Source organism: Zootoca vivipara, chromosome 1 (assembly GCF_963506605.1).
Source record: "Zootoca vivipara chromosome 1, rZooViv1.1, whole genome shotgun sequence".
Taxonomy (NCBI): domain Eukaryota; kingdom Metazoa; phylum Chordata; class Lepidosauria; order Squamata; family Lacertidae; genus Zootoca; species Zootoca vivipara.
Window position 1 is genome coordinate 80,390,370 of NC_083276.1, and position 22,276 is coordinate 80,412,645.

General features: G+C 45.2%; 2 protein-coding genes across 2 annotated transcripts in view; one reads left to right on the plus strand and one right to left on the minus strand.

The window, feature by feature from the left end:
- The window catches only part of VWCE (von Willebrand factor C and EGF domains), a 28,057-nt gene extending 17,272 nt beyond the window's left edge, over window positions 1-10,785 (plus strand). Inside the window, exons 15-20 of the mRNA XM_035123917.2 lie at window positions 267-363; window positions 1,495-1,577; window positions 6,003-6,093; window positions 6,518-6,600; window positions 7,819-7,924; window positions 8,758-10,785. Of these exons, the coding sequence (XP_034979808.2) occupies window positions 267-363; window positions 1,495-1,577; window positions 6,003-6,093; window positions 6,518-6,600; window positions 7,819-7,924; window positions 8,758-9,515 (1,218 nt within the window). The 3' untranslated portion in view covers window positions 9,516-10,785. The remainder of the gene's footprint in view (window positions 1-266; window positions 364-1,494; window positions 1,578-6,002; window positions 6,094-6,517; window positions 6,601-7,818; window positions 7,925-8,757) is intronic.
- Window positions 10,786-11,873: 1,088 nt separating this feature from the next.
- LOC118089968 (pepsin A) lies at window positions 11,874-20,831 on the minus strand. Its single transcript, XM_035125235.2, has 9 exons — window positions 20,712-20,831; window positions 19,977-20,133; window positions 18,752-18,869; window positions 18,039-18,157; window positions 16,260-16,459; window positions 14,853-14,969; window positions 14,434-14,569; window positions 13,055-13,147; window positions 11,874-12,158 (listed from the first exon to the last, which is right to left on the minus strand). Exons 1-9 carry the CDS (start codon window positions 20,765-20,767, stop codon window positions 12,006-12,008), a joined length of 1,149 nt encoding a protein of 382 aa, XP_034981126.1. The 5' UTR covers window positions 20,768-20,831; the 3' UTR covers window positions 11,874-12,005.
- Window positions 20,832-22,276: the final 1,445 nt, after the last annotated feature.

The following is a 22,276-nucleotide window of genomic DNA, read 5'->3' on the forward strand; positions in this document are numbered from 1 at the left end:
GAATTCTAGGATTATAAATAACCTTTGTAGTATGTAACTATAAAATTATTGCTTACATACCATGGACTTTCAGTGTCAAATGTAAAGCAGTTGAACAATTCTGGAACCTTTTATGAAAACTGATGCAGGGATAGAAAATATTTATTGCTTTGAAGACAGATACCTCTAAGAAATTCAAGTCTCTTCTGGGGTGATATCGATCTATCTGCCTGCAACAGTCCAGCTGTTTGTACTGTGGGTTTCTGTGAAGTTCTTTTCTGTTGCAGGCAGATGGCTCAGTGAGCTGTAAGAGGACAGAGTGTTTGGAGACATGTCCTCACCCAATCCGGATCCCTGGGCAGTGCTGTCCAGATTGTTCAGCAGGTAAATTCCATCTTCTCAGACAGCTATTCTCTTCTCGGGGAAATCAGAGCACCAGAATCCACAGCCAGAAAACTCAACTTTTGCTGTTGTTGCTAACTTGCCTCCTTTCCCCCATATTACATTGCTTATTCTAATTGCAGAATTAATGTACACATCAGTGCAGAGAGAACTGCAAAACAGCGGGGTCAAAATGTAAGACGTACAGCCTGTGACAAATATCTTGTCATATATAATGCCTCTTACAGTGCATGTCCCTTTGACCCCAAATGTTTTCATATAGAAAAAGAACTGAAAACAGCACTGCAACAATCTGGAGCGGGGGGGGGGGTTGTATCTGAAGGCTCCTTGCTTGTTTTGGAACCCTGTTTTCCCAGGGCTATTAAATGTATGGCGAGTCACCAAAGGAAGAACATAAGACAAGTTCTGCTGGATGAGGCCAAAGACCCATCTAATCCAGCATCCTGTTCTCACAGTGGCTAACTGGATACCTGTGGGAACCCCACAAGGGTACTACTATGCTCCATGAATTGACTTCTATGATTTGGCCGGGAATGGGAATGCAAAGATTGTGTTCTTGTTCCCACTGACCCTCATGTGTTTACCTAACCATAAATCTAATATCTAAAAAAGACTGCTGCTGTTTGTTGCTGTTTGGATATGGAAGGCCCCATCCACACCATGCATTTAAAGCATCACCACACCACTTTAAAAATGCATGGCTTTATGTCAAGAATCCCAGGAAATGTGGTTTGTTAAGGGTGCTGGGAGGAGTTAGAAGACACCCCCCCACCCTATTCCCTTCACAGATCCACACTTCCCAAAGTGGTTCAATCCCAATAACTCTCAACCCTCTTAACAAACGACAACTCCCAGGATTCTTTCTGTTTAAAGCTGAATAATGGTGTTTTAATGTATAGTGTAGATGGGGCCTTGGCTGAAAAAGGGTAATTGTTAAGAGTCATGACCCACATTGTCCTATTATGTTTTTTATTAGATTTATTAGATGTATAGACCACCGTTTGTCAAAAGATCTCAGGGCAGTTCACAAGATAAAAGTATGAGATAAAAGGAGGATGTTGATGTGACCCAAGTTGACAAACTAAGCGTGTTTTTCTTTTTACTTCACTGAAGGCTGCACCTATGCAGGAAGGGTCTTTTACAACAATGAGACATTCCCCTCTGTCTTGGACCCCTGCCTAAGCTGCATTTGTTTGGTAAGTGCTCTGTTCTCCTCTCCCAGCCTATAAGGAGTGTTCTGCCCTAGTAACAAGTCCTACAGAGCAAGTTTGGGAAAACTGTGACCCTGCCAATCACTGGACTACAATTCCCATCCCCCCTGATCACTGGCTATGCCGGCTGGGGCTGATGAGAGCTGCAGTTCAATAACAAGGCCACAGTGTTCCCGTGCCTGCTACAGAGCAAGCAAAAATACAGCAACAAACAGCAGCCCTCTTTGAGGCATCAGCGCTCTAAAATGCAAAGGGAGGCTTCCATAGATGCAAAAGGCTCACTGCTTCAGACTGTCGCCTTCCACAAGTCAGCAGGCAAGTGAGATGGCAACAGGAGAGGTGGAGGCAATTCTCTCACCTGCACTGCCTTTGCACACAGGTTTACTTAACTGTAAATGTAAAGCCCAAAGAAGGCTAAAGTCTTATCTGGGATTGTATAAGGCAGCTTCCCCAGAAAATTAGGCTGTGTATACACTGTATTCCTCTAAAGTGCATTTGAAGCACATTATCTACCTCAAAGAATTAAGGGTGCTGTGGTTTGTTAAGGGTTGCTGGTCATTTTAACTCTGTGGGCAGAATTCTCTGAAGGAAATTGTGTCTCAAATGTGCTATGAAAGTTATAGTGTGTATGCAACCCTGGGCTGCAATCCTATACCTGCTTATCTGGGAATAAAACTCAGGAGGGCTTACTTCTGAGGAGACATTTAAATTGGAAATTGTGTCTCAAATGTGCTATGAAAGTTATAGTGTGTATGCAACCCTGGGCTGCAATCCTATACCTGCTTATCTGGGAATAAAACTCAGGAGGGCTTACTTCTGAGGAGACATTTAAAGGGCTGCACTATTAATTTGGAAGGCTGTAGTGTGTTTATGATATAGAATGTTATATGATTGAAATTGCTGTTATTGGTTTTTAAAAATGTATTGGCAGTAAAGATGCTGTCTTTATTGAAATGTATATGTTATTGAAAAGCTGATATTGTGTTATTGAGATAATTTGAGATGTTCACAGCATTTGTTTTTTGTTTTGTTTTTTAAAAAGCAGAATCTTCCTGCTCCCCCAACCCAACTGCTGCCCAGACAACCAACAGGGCTCCAACACTGTATTAAGTCTTGCTGCTGCTGCTGCCACCAGTGTCGGAGGAAGGGGGGTGGGGTGGGTGCAGGCCGCCCCAGGTGTCATCACTGAGGGGTGTGTGTGACAAAATGACAAAAATATGAGCTTTTAAAAAAAATGGGCTCAAGGGCGTAGCCAGGATCAAAACTAGGGGGGGGCAAGCCATGATCATTCAGGGGCGGGGCCACAAAGTGGGAACGTGGGCGGGGCTACAGGGCCAGCTGGCCTGACGACATCGTGGTGGCGGCAGCGGCGGCAGCGGCCACCTTGTGCTTCTGGGGCTGGCAACGGCGGCGGCTACCCTGCTTGGCTGGAGAGGACGGGAGGGTCGGGCAGGCAAGAGGGGCGAGGGCAAGGCAAGGCACGGCCGCAGTCACGACGGCTCCGAGGCGTTGCTGCATATCAGCATAATATTTCAACCATGTTGTAGGTTCAAGCCCCACCTTAGGAAAAAATTCCTGCATTGCAGGGGGTTGGACTAGATGACCCTTGTGGTCACTTCCGACTACAATTCTATGATTCTATTGATATATTGCCATAGCATATGCATCATTCTGCTTTCTTGAATTGTCCTACTCCTAGGCATAGCAGCCAACGCCTAGAGGCCTAGGTGCCTCCCCCCCCCAAATACTAGTAAATACCGTATGTGAAAGAGTCATCCCCCCCATGTTGATGGGCTTTCTATGTGGGGCTTATCTGCCCCCCCCCATATTTTATTAAGAATGGAAGAGGGAGGGAAGGAAGGAAGAAATAGAGAGAGGGATAACTCATATTTGTGGGTGCCTCTGGGTGACGCTGTGATGCTGGAACTCTGCAGCAAGAGGACGGGAGGGTCGGGCAGGCGAGAGGGGGTGGCAGGGCGGGTGAGGGCGAGGGAAGGCACGGCCGCAGTCACGACAGCTCCGAGGCGTTGCTGCATATCAGCATAATATTTCAACCATGTTGTGGGTTCAAGCCCCACCTTGGGGGGAAAATCCTGCATTGCAGGGGGTTGGACTAGATGACCCTTGTGGTCCCTTCCGACTACAATTCTATGATTCCATTGATATATTACCATAGCATATGCATCATTCTGCTTTCTTGAATTGTCCTACTCCTAGGCATAGCAGCCAAATCCTAGAGGCCTAGGTGCCTCTCCCCCCCGCCCCAATTACTGGTAAATACCGTATTTGAAAGAGTCATCCCCCCATTTTGATGGGCTTTCTATGTGGGGCTTATCTGCCCCCCCCAGTATTTTATTAAGGATGGAAGAGGGAGGGAAGGAAGGAATAATAGAGAGAGGGATACCTCATATTTGTGGGTGCCTCTGGGTGATGCTGTGAAGCTGGAACTCTGCAGCAAGAGGATGGGAGGGTCGGGCAGGGGAGAGGGGGTGGCAGGGCAGGCGAGGGCGAGGCAAGACAGGGCCGCAGTCTCGATGGCTCCGAGGCGTTGCTGCATATCAGCATAATATTTCAACCATGTTGTGGGTTCAAGCCCCACATTGGGGAAAAATTCCTGCATTGCAGGGGGTTGGACTAGATGACCCTTGTGGTCCCTTCCGACTACAATTCTATGATTCTATTGATATATTACCATAGCATATGCATGATTCTGCTTTCTTGAATTGTCCTAGGCATAGCAGCCAACTCCTAGAGGCCTAGGTGCCTCTCCCCCCCAAAAGAAATTACTGGTAAATACTGTATTTTAAAGAGTCCTCCCCCCCATGTTGATGGGCTTTCTATGTGGGGCTTATCTGCCCCCCCCCCAGTATTTTATTGAGGATGGAAGAGGGAGGAAAGGAAGGAAGAAATAGAGGGATAACTCACATTTGTGGGTGCCTCTGGGTGACGCTGTGATGTACAGGAGCCTTGTAAGCAGCTTTCTCTCTGCTTGATTTACAGCAGGCACGTCCAACAGGTAGATTGTGATCTACCAGTAGATCACTGGATGTCTGTGGTAGATCACTGCTAGATCACTGGCACCCCTAAAAAAAGCTCACCCAAATTTTTCCTCCTCCCTAAAAAAAGCTGAACTATGACCTGAAGCCCTAAACAAAAATGGGCCTCCCTCTCTCCTAAAAGAAGCTCAACAAGTTTGACCTAAACCCCCCAAAACAGGGCTTCCCTTCCTTAAAAAAACTCAACAGCTTTGACCTGAACCCCCCAAAAGGGGGTAGATCACTCCCAGTTTTTAACTCTGTGAGTAGATCAGAGTCTCTTGGGAGGTGGCCACCCCTGATTTACAGTATACAGATGCAGGAGGAGGGGCAGACTGGAACACCAATGCTTTTTATAAACATCACTGTGTCTATCAAAGCTACAGCCCCCCCCCCTTCTTATTCACTTCCTTTTAGCCTTGCAGGGCCACCTTAGTCAAATTGAATCCTCTGCACCCTCATTAAATCGCCAATAGAACTGTTAATGCGATCCCTGAATGCCCATTAACAACTCCCACTGAATAACAATAGGGTGAATAGGGTGGACCTTGCCTGAAGGGATATTCTGCTCCATTGTCTTAACTGCTTAAGTACTGGTAGCCACTTTGCTTTATTTATTTGATGTGTTTTTGTTACAGCTGTGTTCCCGCCCCCAGCAAGTGGAGAGCTGCTCTTGCTAAAGCAGAGCCCTTTCCACTTCAGTTTTTGGAGGGGCAAAGTATTGGTTATGGTCTGTAAAATACAATAATTTTTTGCTTCTAGGGGGGGCAGCTGCCCCCTCCTGCCCCCCCTGTCTACACCCATGAATGGGCTCAGGAAACTTTTTAGTTCAGTCAACAAACACAACGAAACACGGGTGGCACTGGGCGCCACACCGCGGGGGCCGGCACTTACCGTGGGGCCTGCAGCATGCCTAGCCACACAGCTCTCCTGGCAGTGATGTGGTGACTTGAGTGTCTGCAGGCTCAGCGCTGCCTGAAACGGCAGTGTGGAGCTTGCACCTGGCCACCGCCTCTCCTTCAGCCGCCCTACAGCTGAGGGGAAAGGCGACGGAGAGGCTCCACGCAGCGTGCCCCAGCCCCATGAACGGCTCACCCCACCCCCGGCTGCAGGATGTGTGCACTACACCAGGCACCCAAGTGGCTAGCTATGCTGCTGCCTGCCACAGCCAAGAAGTTGAATTGATCTCTAAAAGGACCAGATAAACAAGTAGTAAAAAATGCATAGGGTTATATAAGACACGCTGTATCCTGAAACAGATTGGCCGGGAGGTTTGAAATGAAAGGCAAGGCTCTCTATACTCTGCCATTTAATGCAGAATCTCTCTCTCTCTCTCTCTCTCTCTCTCTCTCTGTGTGTGTGTGTTTTATTATAGCTAGGCTCTGTGGCATGTTCTCCTGTGGACTGTGTTGTCTTTTGTACATATCCTTTCCACCCAGAAGGAGAGTGCTGTCCAGTTTGTCATGGTAAGCATTATGATCTTAGGGCTTTTCCAGATAATAATTTAAAAATTGTTGCTGTTTTTTTTAAATGAGGGCTAGTTGTGCAATATAGTACCCCCACTAAAACTGAAAATGATATATCAGTCATTAGAATGGTTTTATAGTATTCAGATCAGTAGCTGATGGTTTGTTGTCCCATTGCCTTCTAAATTGCATTTATATACGGTAAGTTAACTTGTACATTGCAACTGTGCAGCATAAAGTAGCTAGGACATTCCAGATTTTTGTGATAGTCGCAGTTTAGTGCTAGAGGAAGTAACTGTCCTACTTATGTTATGTGTGTGAATACCAACATTCTAATATGTCTGGTTTCTTGTCTCTCTAATCAGACTAGGTGCAATGTCTCTATGGCTAAAATGATATCTGTTGTGCTGTTCTCCTTTTGTAGATTGCAATTACAAAGGGAGGAAAGTGGTGAATGGACACGTCTTTGTACCAGAAGGTGACCCCTGCATTCATTGTACTTGTCAGGTGAGTTGTGAAGCTCTTGGGGGGAGGGGGGAGCCTGGGATGGCTTGCTCCTGCACTTCCACTCCCACACTGTTCTCTTGCTCTGTGTTAGTGCTATTATTGTTCCCATTGCTATTGTGTTAGTGCTATTATTGTTCCCATTGCTCTGTGTTAGTGCTATTATTGTTAGCAGGCCTGGGAATAAAGTTTGGAGGTGCTGAACTGCTGGGCTCCATTAAGGAGATCAGATGGCCTTTAGCAAGACAGCAACCTAGAAAAATAATGCATGAATGCTCTTTATCTAGAACCCCAAAGCTTGAAAGTATTGTTGTTTTACCTTCTTGGGGAAAAGGTTTCTTTCTTTCTTTCTTTCTTTCTTTCTTTCTTTCTTTCTTTCTTTTTTTCTTTCTCTCTCTCTCTCTCTCTCTCTCTCTCTTTCCTTCCTTCCTTCCTTCCTTCCTTCCTTCCTTCCTTCCTTCCTTCCTTCCTTCCTTCCTTCCTTCCTTCCTTCCTTCCTTCCTTCCTTCTTTCTTTCCCTCATGTCTCCTCCTCATTCCTGTGCCAGAAGCATCCACTTACTGTTTTAAACTAACCAGTTTCCTGTGACACCTGAGCTTGGAACTGTGATTTGTTTAAACCAGAAGCTGATCCTAACATATTTTCACTAACCATTGTTTAATCAACATAACACTAATCTAAGTTATGATGTCACAGGGAATTGTGGTTAGTTTAAAGCCTTCCTCTGATATGTGAAAGGGGAGGGAACCAGGCAAACAGTACTCTGCGGACCCGTCTGGAATGGATTAATCCACTTTCCATTACTTTCAATGGGAAAGTTCGCTTCAGGTTAAGTACGCTTCAGGTTAAGTATACATCAGCCTGAAGCAGAGGAGGGAAACGAAAGGATGCATGAGCACTGCATCAGTGCAGTTGAGAGACCAGCAACTTTTGACTCCTCCTCCTCTTGAGCTTTTCCAACTCAGTTGGTCATCAGAAAAAAGTTGTACTTGAGTGTGTGCATCTCCTCCTTCATCCCAATCCACTTTTTTCTGGTGTGTCTTTTTAGATTGTAAGCCTGTGGGCAGGGTTTGTATATAGTGATCTGTAAGCTGCTCTGGGAGAAGGTTTCAGTGTTGAGTGGGTTAAAACCCCTTTCAATAAATAAACAGGAAGAAGCCATGGTTTCCAATTTTTGTCTGAACCAGTTCAGCCGCTCCTCTGTTGCTTTGTGTCCCTCAGCTTGGAGAGGTGAGTTGTGAGAAGAGGCCCTGTCCAAGCACCTGTGCGGAGCCCTTTGGCCCCCCTACACATTGCTGCCCCGACTGCCATGGTAATGAAGTTCCAGGTAGGGGTGTTCATCGTACCTGCATGGGGTCTGCCATGTGATTTTGTGTTGTGATATAAATTCAGCATCGTCAAATCTCACAGCAGGGAAAATTCTTTCACATTTTGGAAACAGAAAAATAAAACTGTGTGGTCAGGTAACATTACCCACTTTAAGGAAAACTCTGCAGTTTCCTTATGCACAGGAATGCCCGCAAAAAGTGCTTTTATTTGTCTATCATGAAATTTGGTGTGCTGGTAGAGGCAGAGCTACGGGGTGGGCGGGGGGGGGGTCTAACCGGGTTTTTGGCTGTGAGTGAAGCCTCCAGAGGGGCTCCATTGAGGCTCCCTCTCTCTCTCTCTCTGTGTGTGTGTGTGTGTGTGTGTGTGTGTGTATGCAGATGCAGATGGGGTGGTGGCAAACTGGGCCTTTGACCTGGGTGAAATAAAGCCTACTTCACCTCTGGTAGAGGAAGTGAGGGATAAGGAGGAGCTAATTCCCCTAATTCCTGGCTGTCTCTTATGTTAATTCCCACCAACCCCAAATTTTTAAACATGCAAATTGGCTCAAAGCTGTCAAGTTTATTGCAATGTACTTCCAAAGGAAGCAGAGTGTTAGTTGTGCCCAGGTTTTCTCAGAATCAAGAAAACTCAGAAATTTGCCACCAGTGTATGTATGTATGTGTGTGTGTTTGCATCTCATGGTGTGGTGCAGAATGTGCATTTGTGTTTATCTGCGCCTATGGCCCTTGCAGTTCAGAATTTGTGGTCTGCAACCTTGGCCAAAAGCTGAGTTTACTGGAATGATTCAGGGTAAGCATTGCCTCAGCCTAGTCTGTGGTTGTTTCACAACAGATGATGTGGCTTCACTGGAGAAGAGCCTAGCCAATTCTCACTTGGAAGATGGAGAATCAAAGGCAGGCTTGCAAACCTTCCAGAGGCGTTCCATGGACCCAATATCTGAGAGGAACTGCAGCCTCTGCACTCCCATTCCCACACCTGCTTCACTTGGTCCAGACGTTCATCTTGTGGCAAATAATGCAAGTGCTTGGGAGATCGTTCCAATGAGGCCAACGGCACCAGAGAATGTTGGTCTCCATTATACCAGACCAGGACCCATCAAGCTGCATTTCAATTGGCCACCAAGTGCCAAACCCCCTTCTTTTCAACTAGGCCAGTCTGTGACTCCTCAGATAAGACCAGGGTCTCCTTTGCCGCTTGTAAATAGCCCAGGAAACACCAGGCCTTCTCCTACCAGGCCAAGCTCTTTTTTCACTCTGTTGACTCATCCTCGACTCCTTTTCCTCATGACGAGGACTGCTGGGACCCCTGCACCCTCCAACACAGTTCCTGCTTCCACTCCGCTAATGGTAGCTAACCTCACAGAGTCCATCACCACCCCCTTTCAGCCTTCAGATACCCACAGCCTTCCTCTGTCACCTCCAACAGAAACACTTTCCCCTTCATTCAGCCTCAGTCCGGACTCTCATCAGGAACTTCAAGATGGCAGACCACCACACACAACAGGTTCACCCATGGACCGGCAAACTGGGGGGAGCAGCCTTACATTGCCCCCTGGTGGTGAGAAAAACCTCAGTGGCACTGCTCCATAGCTTGAAGGAAAGACCAGGCCTGCTTTTGAACATAAGAAACGTAACCACTTTTAACCTTATAGGAGGTAGAAGAGGATCTACCCCCCCCCCAAAAAAGGTTGCCACTAGTGGTGTGAACTGGCCCTGCTGCTACTTACCATTGGCAGGAGCAACTTTCGCTTTTCTTGGAGAGCAGGTCTAATTCGTAGGGGTAGTTATTCAGCCCTAGCTACTGTTGAGATGACAAGGCCTGTTTCTGCTCTTACCTAAGCAATGTCTCCTTGGCTGTAGAGCAACATGGGATAATCACCCTCCTTTTTTTGCAATATCAGTATAAAGATTCCAGCACAGCCTACTGCCCCTTCAGAAGACAAGTATATATATGGAAGGACCAAGGACTTTTTCTAATTTCACCTCTTCTGCTGTGTTGCAGTACTGGCCTGCTGCCAGCAAGGGAAGGAATCCTTTGCATTGTAGAAGTTCTCACACCAGGTCTAGCACAGGTATCCTGTTGCTGTTTTTGGACTTATACGAGAACGTCAGTCTTCAGGGATGATAATTTTAAAGGAAAGTTGGCTAGTTTCCATTTCTTGCTTTGATCCCAGATCTACTATTGTGTAAGGAGTTCTGAAATTCAGATTACAGTACACAGGAGCCAGATTTATGCAAACACCAAAAACATACGTTTTGTCGTAGCTAATTGTAAACATGTCGTGCCCCCCCCTTTGATAGGTAAATTTGTATTTTGAAATTTAAATTTCAACATGAATTTCATTTTCTTTGCTGAAGCATGGCACTTGCCAGCCTCCCTGAAAGTGGTTTGGTCCTTTTGGATTTGTTTTAGGCTTTGAAGGTGTTTGCAACCAACTCGTGAAACTGGGGGCAGGACAGATTTTGTTTAACTACCTCAGAGAGGTGTCTAATAAGGATGCATCTGTACTGGACATTTGAAACCAGACTAGTTGCCGTGGCTTCCCCCTACCCCTGCCCCAAACTCTGGGGATTGTAATTTTGTGAGGTTGCTAAGAATTCTCTCTGGGCCCCATTATGAAACAGCACTTCTTAAAACTCAATGTTTAGGAATCATGGATGTCAATTATTTTTGGAACATAGTTTGGTAGTTTGGAAAGTAGCTTGTAGCATGCCCAGTGTAAATCTAATCTCTGCAGTCCAGACTTCAGTCTGTATTACTGGTTCTTCTACCTCCCATCAGGCAGCTGGAGATGAATGCATTTTTAACTGAGGCTGTGCATTCTGAATTGCTGGCTTCACATTATGGTGAATGTTTCCAATGTGGGGGGTGGGGGTGGGAGGCGGCAGTAGCGGGGGAATAAGAGTTTGTTTTTAAAAATCAGCGCTTGTGTCAAATAAATTTAACCTGTGTTCCTTCAAAAGTGCTGTTTTTAGCTTTTAAAAACTAAAGCATTCAAAGTAAAGAGTTTCACATTAAGAATTTCTGCAACATATAGCATGCTGTGTCAGGTGGCCTGAGTGTGTGCTGGGAATTCCAAACTAGGGCTTTGTCATGGCTCCGGAATGATGAAGGTGGTGGATCCAGTCTCTGGCCTGCCCCGTGTGGAACTCGGCTGTTAGCACTGGAGCCCATCACTCCTCTCTTGAATCCCAAGGAGACACTTTTTGCCACCAGATTCTGATCATTGGTCCACAGACTGCTCAGAGGATAAGGAGAGCAGATATCCCTATGGCTTGAAAACACAGGCCAGAAGGAGTCAATGGCCAGATGCAGCATACAGCAGGTGAATGAATACCTAGAACAGGCTATGACATATCTGCTAGTTGCCCCAGGACACTGATGCAACTTCTATGCTGTGCCTCAGCTGCAGGGTTATTAGCTGTGGTCCTGAAATCCACATCTAGGTCTCTCTCCAAGGTGCTGATCTGCCTATCTGCCTGGAACATTGGGGCCACTGACTTCCCCCTTTCTTGGGCCATCATGTGTCTTTGGTATCCCCAAGTACTAGGTCTATGTTTCATATTCTGTTAACCCATTTCTGTTAACCCATTTCAAGCGAGTGGGGGAGCATTCCCTCTGTGCAACAGAACATATCAGAAGTTCAGCGGAACGAAGTTTATCAGGAATGGACAGAGCAAGTTGCTCTGACGCGTAAAAAATAGTTGAAGTTCTCACATGGAACTGGTGTTCTCACATGGAACTGGTGAACAGAAATTCAGGATAGAGTGATGTTGTGTGTTGTGATTTAAGTTGCTCAACAGATCTAGCCAGGGAGAGAAGAGTAGAGACCCATGGAAACTAGAAAAGAGGAACACAAAAAAGGAAAACCAGCTCCACTTTCTCACTGGTAATACTTACTTAGATAGCTATGTATTCAGTCTGTGAGGAATGAAAACCAAAATTCATTTGCTTTATATTCTTTTATTCTACTGTTATTAATGTTTCAGCTTGTGGGGAGGGAGCATAGTGACTAAATTTAGTCCCAGCAAGTAAAAACAACATTGAGGGAATCAATTTGCCAATAGATGTTGTCACGTTCATGCCACAGGGGCCAAGCCGACCTGGTTGTTCGCTCTGTCAAAGACACAGTAGTACTCGCGGATGAAGACATCCCCAAGGATCCACAGCTCGCCAGACTGAGTAGGAATGCTGATGGACTCAAAGCCACTTGTGCAATAGCCATTTTGGCCCTGAAACAAGGGAAAACAAGATATGGTTAGTGTTGGCTTTTGTGTCACACCTGCTGAGTAGCTTCACTGGCATGGGAGACCCTTCACAGAGCATCTATGTTGAAGTGAGGTTGGGTGGGGACTGTCCTGTCATTGATATAAGGAGGGTTTTGTGGTTTGTGTCACTCGCTGGACACCAGCTATCTCCCTAGCACACCTTCCTTTCATTCAGCCATGTGTTGCTTGAATGCTTGTGCATTTTATGGAATGTGGCATTAGGAGATTCTCTCTCCCCCCCCCCACACCCTGCAGGTTCACACTATACATTTAAAGCATATCCAAGGCTCATGACTTCTCTCAAAGAATCCTGAGAACTGTAATTCCCCCCTCACAGAGCTACAATTCCCAGTACCCTTAACAAACAACAGTTCCCAGGATTCTTGGGAAGGAAGTCATGTGCTTTAAATGTGCACTGGATGCACTTCAAATGTATGGTGTGGATCTTTCCTAAGGTTTATATTATTGCATTTATATTATTACCCCTTCATTAATCTGATTCCTATCAACTTTTCATAGAATCATAGAATTGTAGAGTTGGAAGGGACCCAAGGGTCATCTAGTCCAACTCCCTGCAATGCAGGAATCTCAGCTAAAGCATCCATGACAGATGGCCATCCAACCTCTGCTTAGAAACCTCCAAGAAAGGAGAGTCCACCACCTTCTGGGGAAGTCTGTTCCACTGTCAAACAGCTCTTACTATCAGAAAGTTCTTCCTGATGTTTAGTCAGAATCTCCTTTCTTGTAACTTGACTCCATTGGTTCGGGTCCTAGCCAGCAGGACTGATTAAATCAGCAGGCTGATCCCTTCGCAGAAACAATTCGAGAAAATTCCAGGTTAGATGAACCATGACCCTTACCTGGCGAATGTAGGCACTGGCAGGCACAGGGAACTCATAACCATTTATGGTGAAAACAATGTCAGGGAGGCTGTTCATGGAACTGCAGCTGACCTGATGGGGAGTAGAACAAATAAAAAAGGACAAGATTAGCCATTTGGCACTGTGCCTTCAAATGTTGAGAGCAAAAGGAAAAGCCAACAATTAGTCCAAGTGGAAGGGCCCAGAGAAGGACATTAGTTATTACAAATAGGACCTTCAACATAATGTTGAAGTGTGGAGTTCCTACTGTTCAGGATTCCAGTCACTCTACTTTATTCCACTCCACTCCACTCCACTCCACCCCATCCCTGATTTTCTACTCCCACCTCAACAATTCAGTGTTCTGTGGCCTTCATTGGACTGTATCTGGAGTCCCCCCCCCTTCCGGTTTCCTAAAGATTGTTCTATTTCTGCAAATCTTAGAGGCTCCTCAAGCCTTCCTCTGGTGCATGGGTGCTGCTGTTTTGGCTGCAAAAGCATCAGCACACACACCCTGAACGTTGCAAATAGAGGAAATGATTGTGACAGCTCCGGGGTGGGGTGGGGAATGCAGTATAGAAAACAAATAGCACCACTCAAATCATGAGGGCAGGGCTGGAATTGGCCCACTTGCCACTACAAGCAACCACCTTCTTGCACAGCCATCCCATGATAGTGCTAGCTGGCTGGTGTTTGGAATGAAATGACCTTTTCTTGGCAATAGTCTATTTCGGATTGAAAAGGCAATGCTCCTGCAGCAGAAGATCTTTCTTAGAGAAGCTGTTTGCATCCACCATAACAATTGCACCAAAATAACTTTTCTTCTAAAACCCCAAGCATCTCAAATATTTTTTTTTAAAAAAAACTCAGACTCACATACAGGTATATCAATATTTATCCTGCCTTCCAGCCACTAGCAGAAGGTTCTTTGTACAATGGAGAAAGGTCACAGGAAGGCTGAAGAATAACCAACTTGCCATTCCCCCTTTCTCTCTCCATAATCTGATTTTGGCCTACCACACATGTGAGGAACTTGTGGCCATAGCTGCCAACTTATCCCTTTTTTACAGGGATTTTCCCTTATGCTGAATAGGCTTCCTCGCGAGAAAAGGGAAAACTTGGCAGCTATGCTTGTGGCCCTCTTAATGTTGCTGGCCTACATCTCCCATCATCCCTGGCCATTGGCCATGCTGGCGGGGGCTGATAGGAGTTGGTGTTCAACAACATTTGAAGAGCCACATGTTTCCCATTGCTGGCCTACATCAGTGCTTTTTTAAAAAACAGCAACCCAGGAGTTGGAATTAGCATTGAACACACACACACACACACTGTCATATCAGTCTCTTTGGTACCTTTGGAAGCCTCCCTTCTTTCCTTACCTCACCGCTGCTTGCACCAATGTAGTACTGAATGTTAGAAATGCCTTGAGGGGGACCAGCCAAGAGAGAGGTACCAGTGTCAACAATAGCTTGGCAGCCGCCGGAACAAGCAATAGCCTGGCCATTCATGGTGATGCTGAAGAGAACACAGGCAGGTCAAATGTGACAAAGAGAAAGCAACCTTCGTCTTTTTGCCCACAAGGTGCCCGTGAGGAAATGTGGGAGAAATGCTCTCATGAGATCCACCCATTTGCGTGTAAGGTACAACTTTCCATGGCTGCTCTCTCTGCCTCTGCCTCTTTCCTGCTCACTCTCCCTCCCTCAGCTATTCTCTGAATCTCACATGTGTTCATCACATCATATTATGCACCTTCTTCTTGGAGGCCTCTGATGGAAGTGATGACTGAAGTTGTTGTTACCTGTCCAGAGTGATCTGCCAGTAAGACTCGGAAGAGAGAGGCACCCAGTAGAGGTTCCCGGAATAGTAGGATGAGTCGACACCACCAAACATCACAAAGCTTCCACTCTGGTCATTGCTGCGAAAAAACAACAGAGGACTATAAGACCCTGCCCTATATGACTATTGGGAGTGGACTATTTTTCCACCCAGCTCATTATTGTCTACTTTGACTGGTTACAGCTGCCCAGAATCTCAGGCAGAGAGTCTTTCACATTGGGTGCTTTCAGATTATCTGTTTATTGAGCGTCCATCCTCATTTGCTTGCAGGGAGATTTGATGATGTTGCACATTTAATAAGCATTCATTCCTATTTGTTTGTGGGGAGGATAGATGGCGTTGCATCAAAGCAAGTGTTATCCACGCTTTCCCCTGCATTTCCCCATCAATTTCCTTATTGCAAATAAGGAAATTATTCTCCTTATTGATCTTTTGGGAAAATGGGCTTGTTGCACAAGAGCTCCAAATAAGCTTTCAGTATGTGATTGAATCCCACTCCAAAATGCTGGCTGAGACTGATGGGAGTCAGAGTCCAAAAACATCAGAAGGGACACAGGTTTGCCATCCATGCTGTTGTAAAGACTATGCTGTCAGAGTAAGTAAAGGGCAACAATCACTTAGAAAATGTGTTATATCACCACCACCATCTACTAAAGGCATGCATAGAGAGTAAAGAAAACCATAGCATTGTAATATATTTAGTAGTTGCCTAGTTCATTGTCCTGCGGGACCCAGGTGGCACTGTGGGTTAAACCACAGAGCCTAGAGCTTGCTGATCAGAAGGTTGGCGGTTCGAATCCCTGTGACGGGGTGAGCTCTCGTTGCTCGGTCCTAGCTCCTGCTAACCTAGCAGTTCGAAAGCATGTCAAAGTGCAAGTAGATAAATAGGGACTGCTACAGTGGGAAGGTAAACGGCGTTTCCGTGTGCTGCTCTGGTTCGCCAGAAGCGGCTTTGTCATGCTGGCCACATGACCTGGAAGCTGTACTCCGGCTCCCACGGCCAATAATGTGAGATGAGCGCCGCAACCCCAGAGTTGGTCATGACTGGACCTAATGGTCAGGGATCCCTTTACCTTTACTAGTTCATTGTCCAGCTGAGCCCTAAGTGATGCTTGATATGGTGACGGCTAGTGAGGAATAAAGTCAGCATCCCCAATATTTTAAAGAGGCTATTGCATGCAGTTTTGTGCTTAGATATGAAGCTAAATTTGGTATTTGGGTCAAATTCTGGACTTACTTTCCAGCACAAGTTTCCCTGCTGCTGAGTTTCTAGAAACAACCTACTTAGTGCTCATGTCCACTGTCCATTAGCAATGGACCTCTGCTGCACTTCGTTGTGGGGAGATGCTCTCAGATAGCTCATACTTACGAACTCAGGTAGACGGAAAAGAGATCCTGAGACACCAGACCCTCGCTCATCATGTTGTCAAAGACAGGAGTTGCACCAGAGGAGGCAATGCTGGGATAAGCCAGACCCAAGATGCCATCAAAGGGGGAATAATAAAGGAAAGTGCCAGGCTCGGTCTCACTCAGGCCAAAGATCTGGTTGGTGACCTCAATACTTCCCACCTATGTGAGAGGGAAGCCACAGTCAGATACATTATGAAATTAAATGAAAATATTCCACTTCCTAGCTGGTGTATGTGGTGGTGGTGGTGGTGGTAGCAGTAGTGAGTAGTGGGCAGTACCTTTTGTTAACCATGCAACATAATGAAGGCTAGGGCTGCCACACATCTAGAATTTCCTGGACATAGTTGGAATTCGTCTGTCAAAAATGGCGTGCGGGTGGAAATTTCAGAAATCAGTTGAAATGTCTGGGGAAACCCAGGCATATGGCAGCCCATATTGGAAGTGTTAATTTTTTTGTGAATTTCCAAAGGGGGGGGGAGAGAAAGCTTAACCCCCCCCCTCTCTCTCTCTCTCTCTGAGATTTTGAAATAAAAGCTCAACAATTTTTGTGTCCAGATTTTCACTTTTTGAAATATAGCAATCCTAATAAAGGCTCTTTTTTGCTTTTCAGCTGGTGTAATCTTGAGTGTGAGCTGGAATTCCCCTTCTCCAAAGCCCAGCTCATCCACAAATTGGAAAAGTAGCATTAGGTAAGCCACTCTCGGTCTCCTTGCCCTTAACATGAGAATCATAATACAGTAGTGGTCTGTTGCAAGGACTGCTATGATATTGGCCTGACTTGGACCTAATGCTAAACCATAGTTTTAGTAGTACATGAGCAATCCTCCTCTGACATGGAACAAAAGAAGTACTCATTTCCATTTTTAAATTAACCATGCTGTTGTTACTTTCAGACCTGGAACTGCTGATAGCTTAACTACGGTTTATTGAAGAAGGCCAGGATCCAGAAACCACAGTTTGATCTTGGATTATTTAAATAAGCCATCATTTAAATTAACCACATTTTGACCTTATTAAACACAACAAGTCTGAAGCAGGCTCATTTGTGTAGCACTAAACTGATTCTGAGTTCTATTCAAATGGGACCAATGCTTGTGGAGTCCTTTGAGAACCTAGGAAAAACACTCTGGGTGGAATTCAACATTGTGCTGTGGTGAATGTCTTGCAGTTTGCCAGATGGAATTATCTCCCCTCCATCTGTTTTGGGTGTTCTCCCAACTCCTCCCCCCAGAAGAAAAAATGGAGGGTACACAGCTGGACAAGTTGGGGAGGAGAGGGGGGGGGGAGCCCCATTGCACAAGCAGAAACCCTCAGGCAGATATCGCACTGCCAGGACTCATTAGGTAAATTCTATTCTATATAAATTTCAAAAACCTTGTACTAATTGTGCAGGGAATCTAGATAACAGGGAATCTAGATAGCTAAGTGCAAGCTGTAAAGTATAGAATATGACTTGTAATGCAGATTCTGAAAGCTGTGCTGGCTGAGGCTGATAAGGAGCATAGCCCAAAACATCTGAAGCTTACCAAGCTGGCAAAGAGTGATGTAGAGCATTTTAGTTCTATGGTTCTCAGCAGTGCTTTTCTTCTAGAAAAAGAGGTGCCAGAACTGCATATCCTTGAGTACCCCCAGAAAAAAGCACTGGTTCTCGATCAGTACTGCTCCTCTTTATCTACCTACGCCCAGTGTTTAGCTTCCAAGCTGGCTGCCCATCGTTCTTTGTCCCCTAGCACTTTACCTGGACGGTATCATAGGCTAGGAATCCAGTCATGCTCCCGGTGCCATATGTGACGGAGAGGCTCTGGCTGGTGGCCTGGTAGGTGGAGGACTGTTGGGGGTTGAAGCGGTTGTGGTTTGCTGAAAACACAAAGGAGTTAATCCGCGATGTTGTGACGTTCAGGTTTAACATGTGTACAGACGTGAGCTGCCTCAGTACTACAATGTGAAAGCTCTTTCCTCCAACCTCAGCTGAACGGGAGCTGGCTGTGGTTGTAAGGGGAAGACACCTGGCCAGTGCTTGGGGGAATTCTCCTCTCCAGCCAGTCCAGTAGACACAGAGAGAAATATCCCCTCATGTCACTCCCCCAAATATTAGGGGTGGGAAACCTCCAGGCCCAGGGGCCAAATGCAACCCTTCAGGCCTCTCTGCCTGCCCCAAGGGCTCTTCCTTCCCCATCCCAGGTCCTGAAAAGTTGCCCATGGGAGATTGTGACCCTCGGGCTGAGAACGGTTCTTTACCCCTGCCATATGTGAAGGTAGAGCTTGTGTTGTTGTTCCAGCTCGATTCCCTTTATTGCCACCTGCCATGGGCTAGTCTAGGCAACTGTCCACTTAAGCCTAGTATGAGGGCTGCATTTTGCATGACCACGATGAATACACATTGAGGAGGTGATCACTGGGCATGGGCTGAAAGGATTACCCAGTCCATTCCCAATTCTAAAGGCTACTTACAGCAGGCTGAGCTGGAGCAATACACAGAAGGGACCCACAAGTTGGAGGAGCCGGTGTCAAAGAGGACTGTGAACTGCTGTGGTGGAGTACCGATGTAGATGGTGCCAATGTACTCAATCTGTGGGGGGAAGAAAATGGGGTGTTATCATTACTGTTGCACCACAGAAGATTCACCTGGAGGCAGAAGTTCTTCCTGATGACCCGCTTACTGAGCATCCATTCTGATTGGTTCATTGGGAGCTCATATGACAAGGGTGGAGAACTTTTGGCCTGTGGGCCAATCTTGGTCCACCAGGAGTCCAAGTTGGCCCTCAAGGCCACTTTCTCCAAACCACAGCCACCTGCCCATCAGCTGACATCACTTGTGACATCATCTGATAGGCAGGAGGGCAGGGTTAAATTCCATGTTGGCTGTGCATACCTGTTCCCTGTTGGGAACAGGGTTTGTGCAGTCCAAGCAGCAGGGTTAAATCCTGCTCAGTTTGGCAGGAGTCCATGCAAACCACTTCAGCATTCAGGAAGGGGTTTGCATGGAAACCTCTGCTAAAATGATGCCTGTTCTAAATACATTACACCTCAGATCTAAGGGTGCTTTAGGTTTGCACAATTAAAGTGGATTAAAGTGCTCCATTGACCTAGAGCAACAAATTCACTTTTTTAAAAACCTGACTTTTGACCATTAGAAAAATGATGGGGAAAGTATGGGATGAACAAATTATTAACAGGAAGACATGTAAACACCTTTCAAGCAGATCAGGAGGAATGCTCACTGTGGTATAACTGCCCCATAAATAAACAGAGCAAATGCTCAATAAAGTCCAGGCATAGTCTAACTACCACATAAACTTTGTAGAAGCAAATCAATATGAATGCTGATAGAAAGGTGATCTGGAGAAGTTCTAAGGGTAATCTCTGGCAGTGGAACACTAAGTGCTGTGATAGGAGTGCCTCAGTGAAGGATAGAAGTGGCTGAAGAACAAACCAAGGATGCTTAGCAATGGAGATTGGTGTGGGAATTTTTGGAAGGGATCGATTGGGTTGACTGGTTACCAAGATGTAGGTCCCACTCCTGATCTTCTCCTTATCAGATTTTAATTTTATACTGAGTGAACTAATTTTGCAAGCACATATTAACCCTGGTCAGTTCCTTCTCTTTACCAAAACTCAATAAGCCAGACTAGTAATTTATTATTTCAGTTATAACATATGAATAAAGAATACTTACATCCATGTAATTCTCCAAAGGCTCAGCGGCATTTGCGTTGCCTTGGCTGGGGAAATACTTTGAGCCCAAGTTGTGAGGATGTTTCTCCAGGTATTTTTCCAGCAGCCCATGTTCTTTAAGATTTTGCCTCAGGGATTTCCCTTTCTTCAGAGGGACCCTAAACAGCAAAGAATGAGAAGGGGAAAAAGAAAGAAAGATGGCAAGGTGATAGGAGAAAAAAAAATCTAGTTATCAAAGCTTGCAAAGCAAAGTTTGTTTTAGGACTTTCAGTATTTGCAATGTAGTAGACTTTGGAGATCCTAGTCAAGAATGGCTTCACCAAGTTTTTTATAGAAAGATGGCACATCCTACCCTAAGAATGTATAGGGCTTTTGTAGCTGGCTGAATAGATACCGTAGATAATTTTTTTAATGCTTTCTTTAGTTCTTGGGGGTAGAACTGAGGCATAGCAAAGGGTTTATGGCTTGGTTGGCATCAGAGACAGAAAGTTTGCTGAAAGAGCTTGTTGAACAAAGTTTAGAGCCTGGTTAGGATATGTGGCCTTCCAGATGTTGTTGGATTCCAAAACCCATCAGTCCCAGTTAGCATGGCCAATAGTGAAGACTGATGAGAGTTGTATCTTACAAGATCTGGAGGGCTATAGGTTCACCACCCCTGATTTAAAAATAAGGCTGGATGTTTCTGAAGAAGAGTGTACCTCCTTTCCTTCAAGAAAGCTGAAATCCCAGTACTTACTTGGTCACCAAGCACTGGGAGAGTGCCACCAAGCCCAGAAGCAAAAGCAACTTCATGATGTCTCCTTTATCCCCAAGCCGTTGATGAAAATGAAATGTGGGTCCCAATGTAGAGCAACACAGCAGGGTGCTTCTTATATACATGGAGCTCCAAGTCTTTCATATTGTATTTGCAACTCCGATAAGAAATGCAAACCTTCCTGATAAGATTTTTTTATGCCCTTAAAGAAAAGGCTTACAGAACGTTCCAAGTTCATTCATTTCCATTTGCATTAGGATCTTGACCTAAAAGGGTGCTGAAACTCATGTGACATTAAAACCCATCAGAACACATTGGCAGGTGTCAAGGGCACTTATATAATGGATTGTATTCAACCAAGTCCTACTTAGAGTAGACCGATTGATATACATGGGCCTAAGTTCACAGTGTCTATCAATTCTAATGGGCCTACTCTGAGTAGGACTTAGTTTACAAAAAAGAAAACATTTTCTTATTATAGTACTCAGGACAATAAGCACAAATATGTTTTCTTAAAAAACAACACACCAAAAATGTAAGGAATTGTATTTTAAATATGCTGTTTAATAATATTTTATATTGTAGCACAGCAGCATAGCTAAAGATCACCTGATCCAGTCACTCATCCTTGTTATTCTGGGTGTGTTTGGGACAGGCAGCAATAAGTTGTCACTGGGAGAATGCAACCCCTGCCCCTAAACTAGCATGTTGGTTGCATTTGCAGTAGTACTACGTGAAATCTGGTTGCATTAGTGTAATGGGAGCCAGTCTTATGATGCCATTGATATCATTAATAGTAAGGCACAAAGCTAGACCCTTTTCCTGTCCATGTGCCATTTTATGAACTTTTAAAAAATAGGAGCCAACTTTTTTTAAAAAAAATCTAGCCTCTCTTTCAAAGCATTTTTAAAGTACATGGGTTGTCAAAACTGACTTGAGACATTTTGCTGTAACTCTCCTGTTCCATTTACAAAAGACTAGCTACTAAATCTTACTTCAGCCCTGGTGATGGACACCTTCTGCTGCACTTGAGGGCATTGGTCTATCTTAGTTGGTGCAGGAAAGGCCGTTTGATAAACACATCCCTAGTCATTCCTTGCTTTTAATCATCTGCTGCCTCACTCTGTCTAACAGTAGGGCCAATGCTGTGCATTATTTGAGTTGTGATGGATCTAGAGTTCTGTGCATTTGTGATGGATCTAGAGTTTTGTGCATTATTTGAGTTGTGATGGATCTAGAATACTTCTGCTACTGATACTTCTGCTACTGCATCCATTGCAGAGCAGAAAACATTTTCCCACACGAAAGCTTATACCCAGAATAAACTTAGTTGGTCTCTAAGGTGCTACTGGACATTTTTTTAAAATTAAAGTTAATTTATTTTCTGAGAAATAGTGATTTCCCATAAAACAACAAATTTTTAAATGTACAATAAAAGCCATTATTCTCCAGAAAGGTAGCAAACCCAGATTTGCTGTAAGGTCATATATGAAACAGTGTTACAGGCATCTATTGAAGGTGTGACAGCACAGTTACTGTACATATAC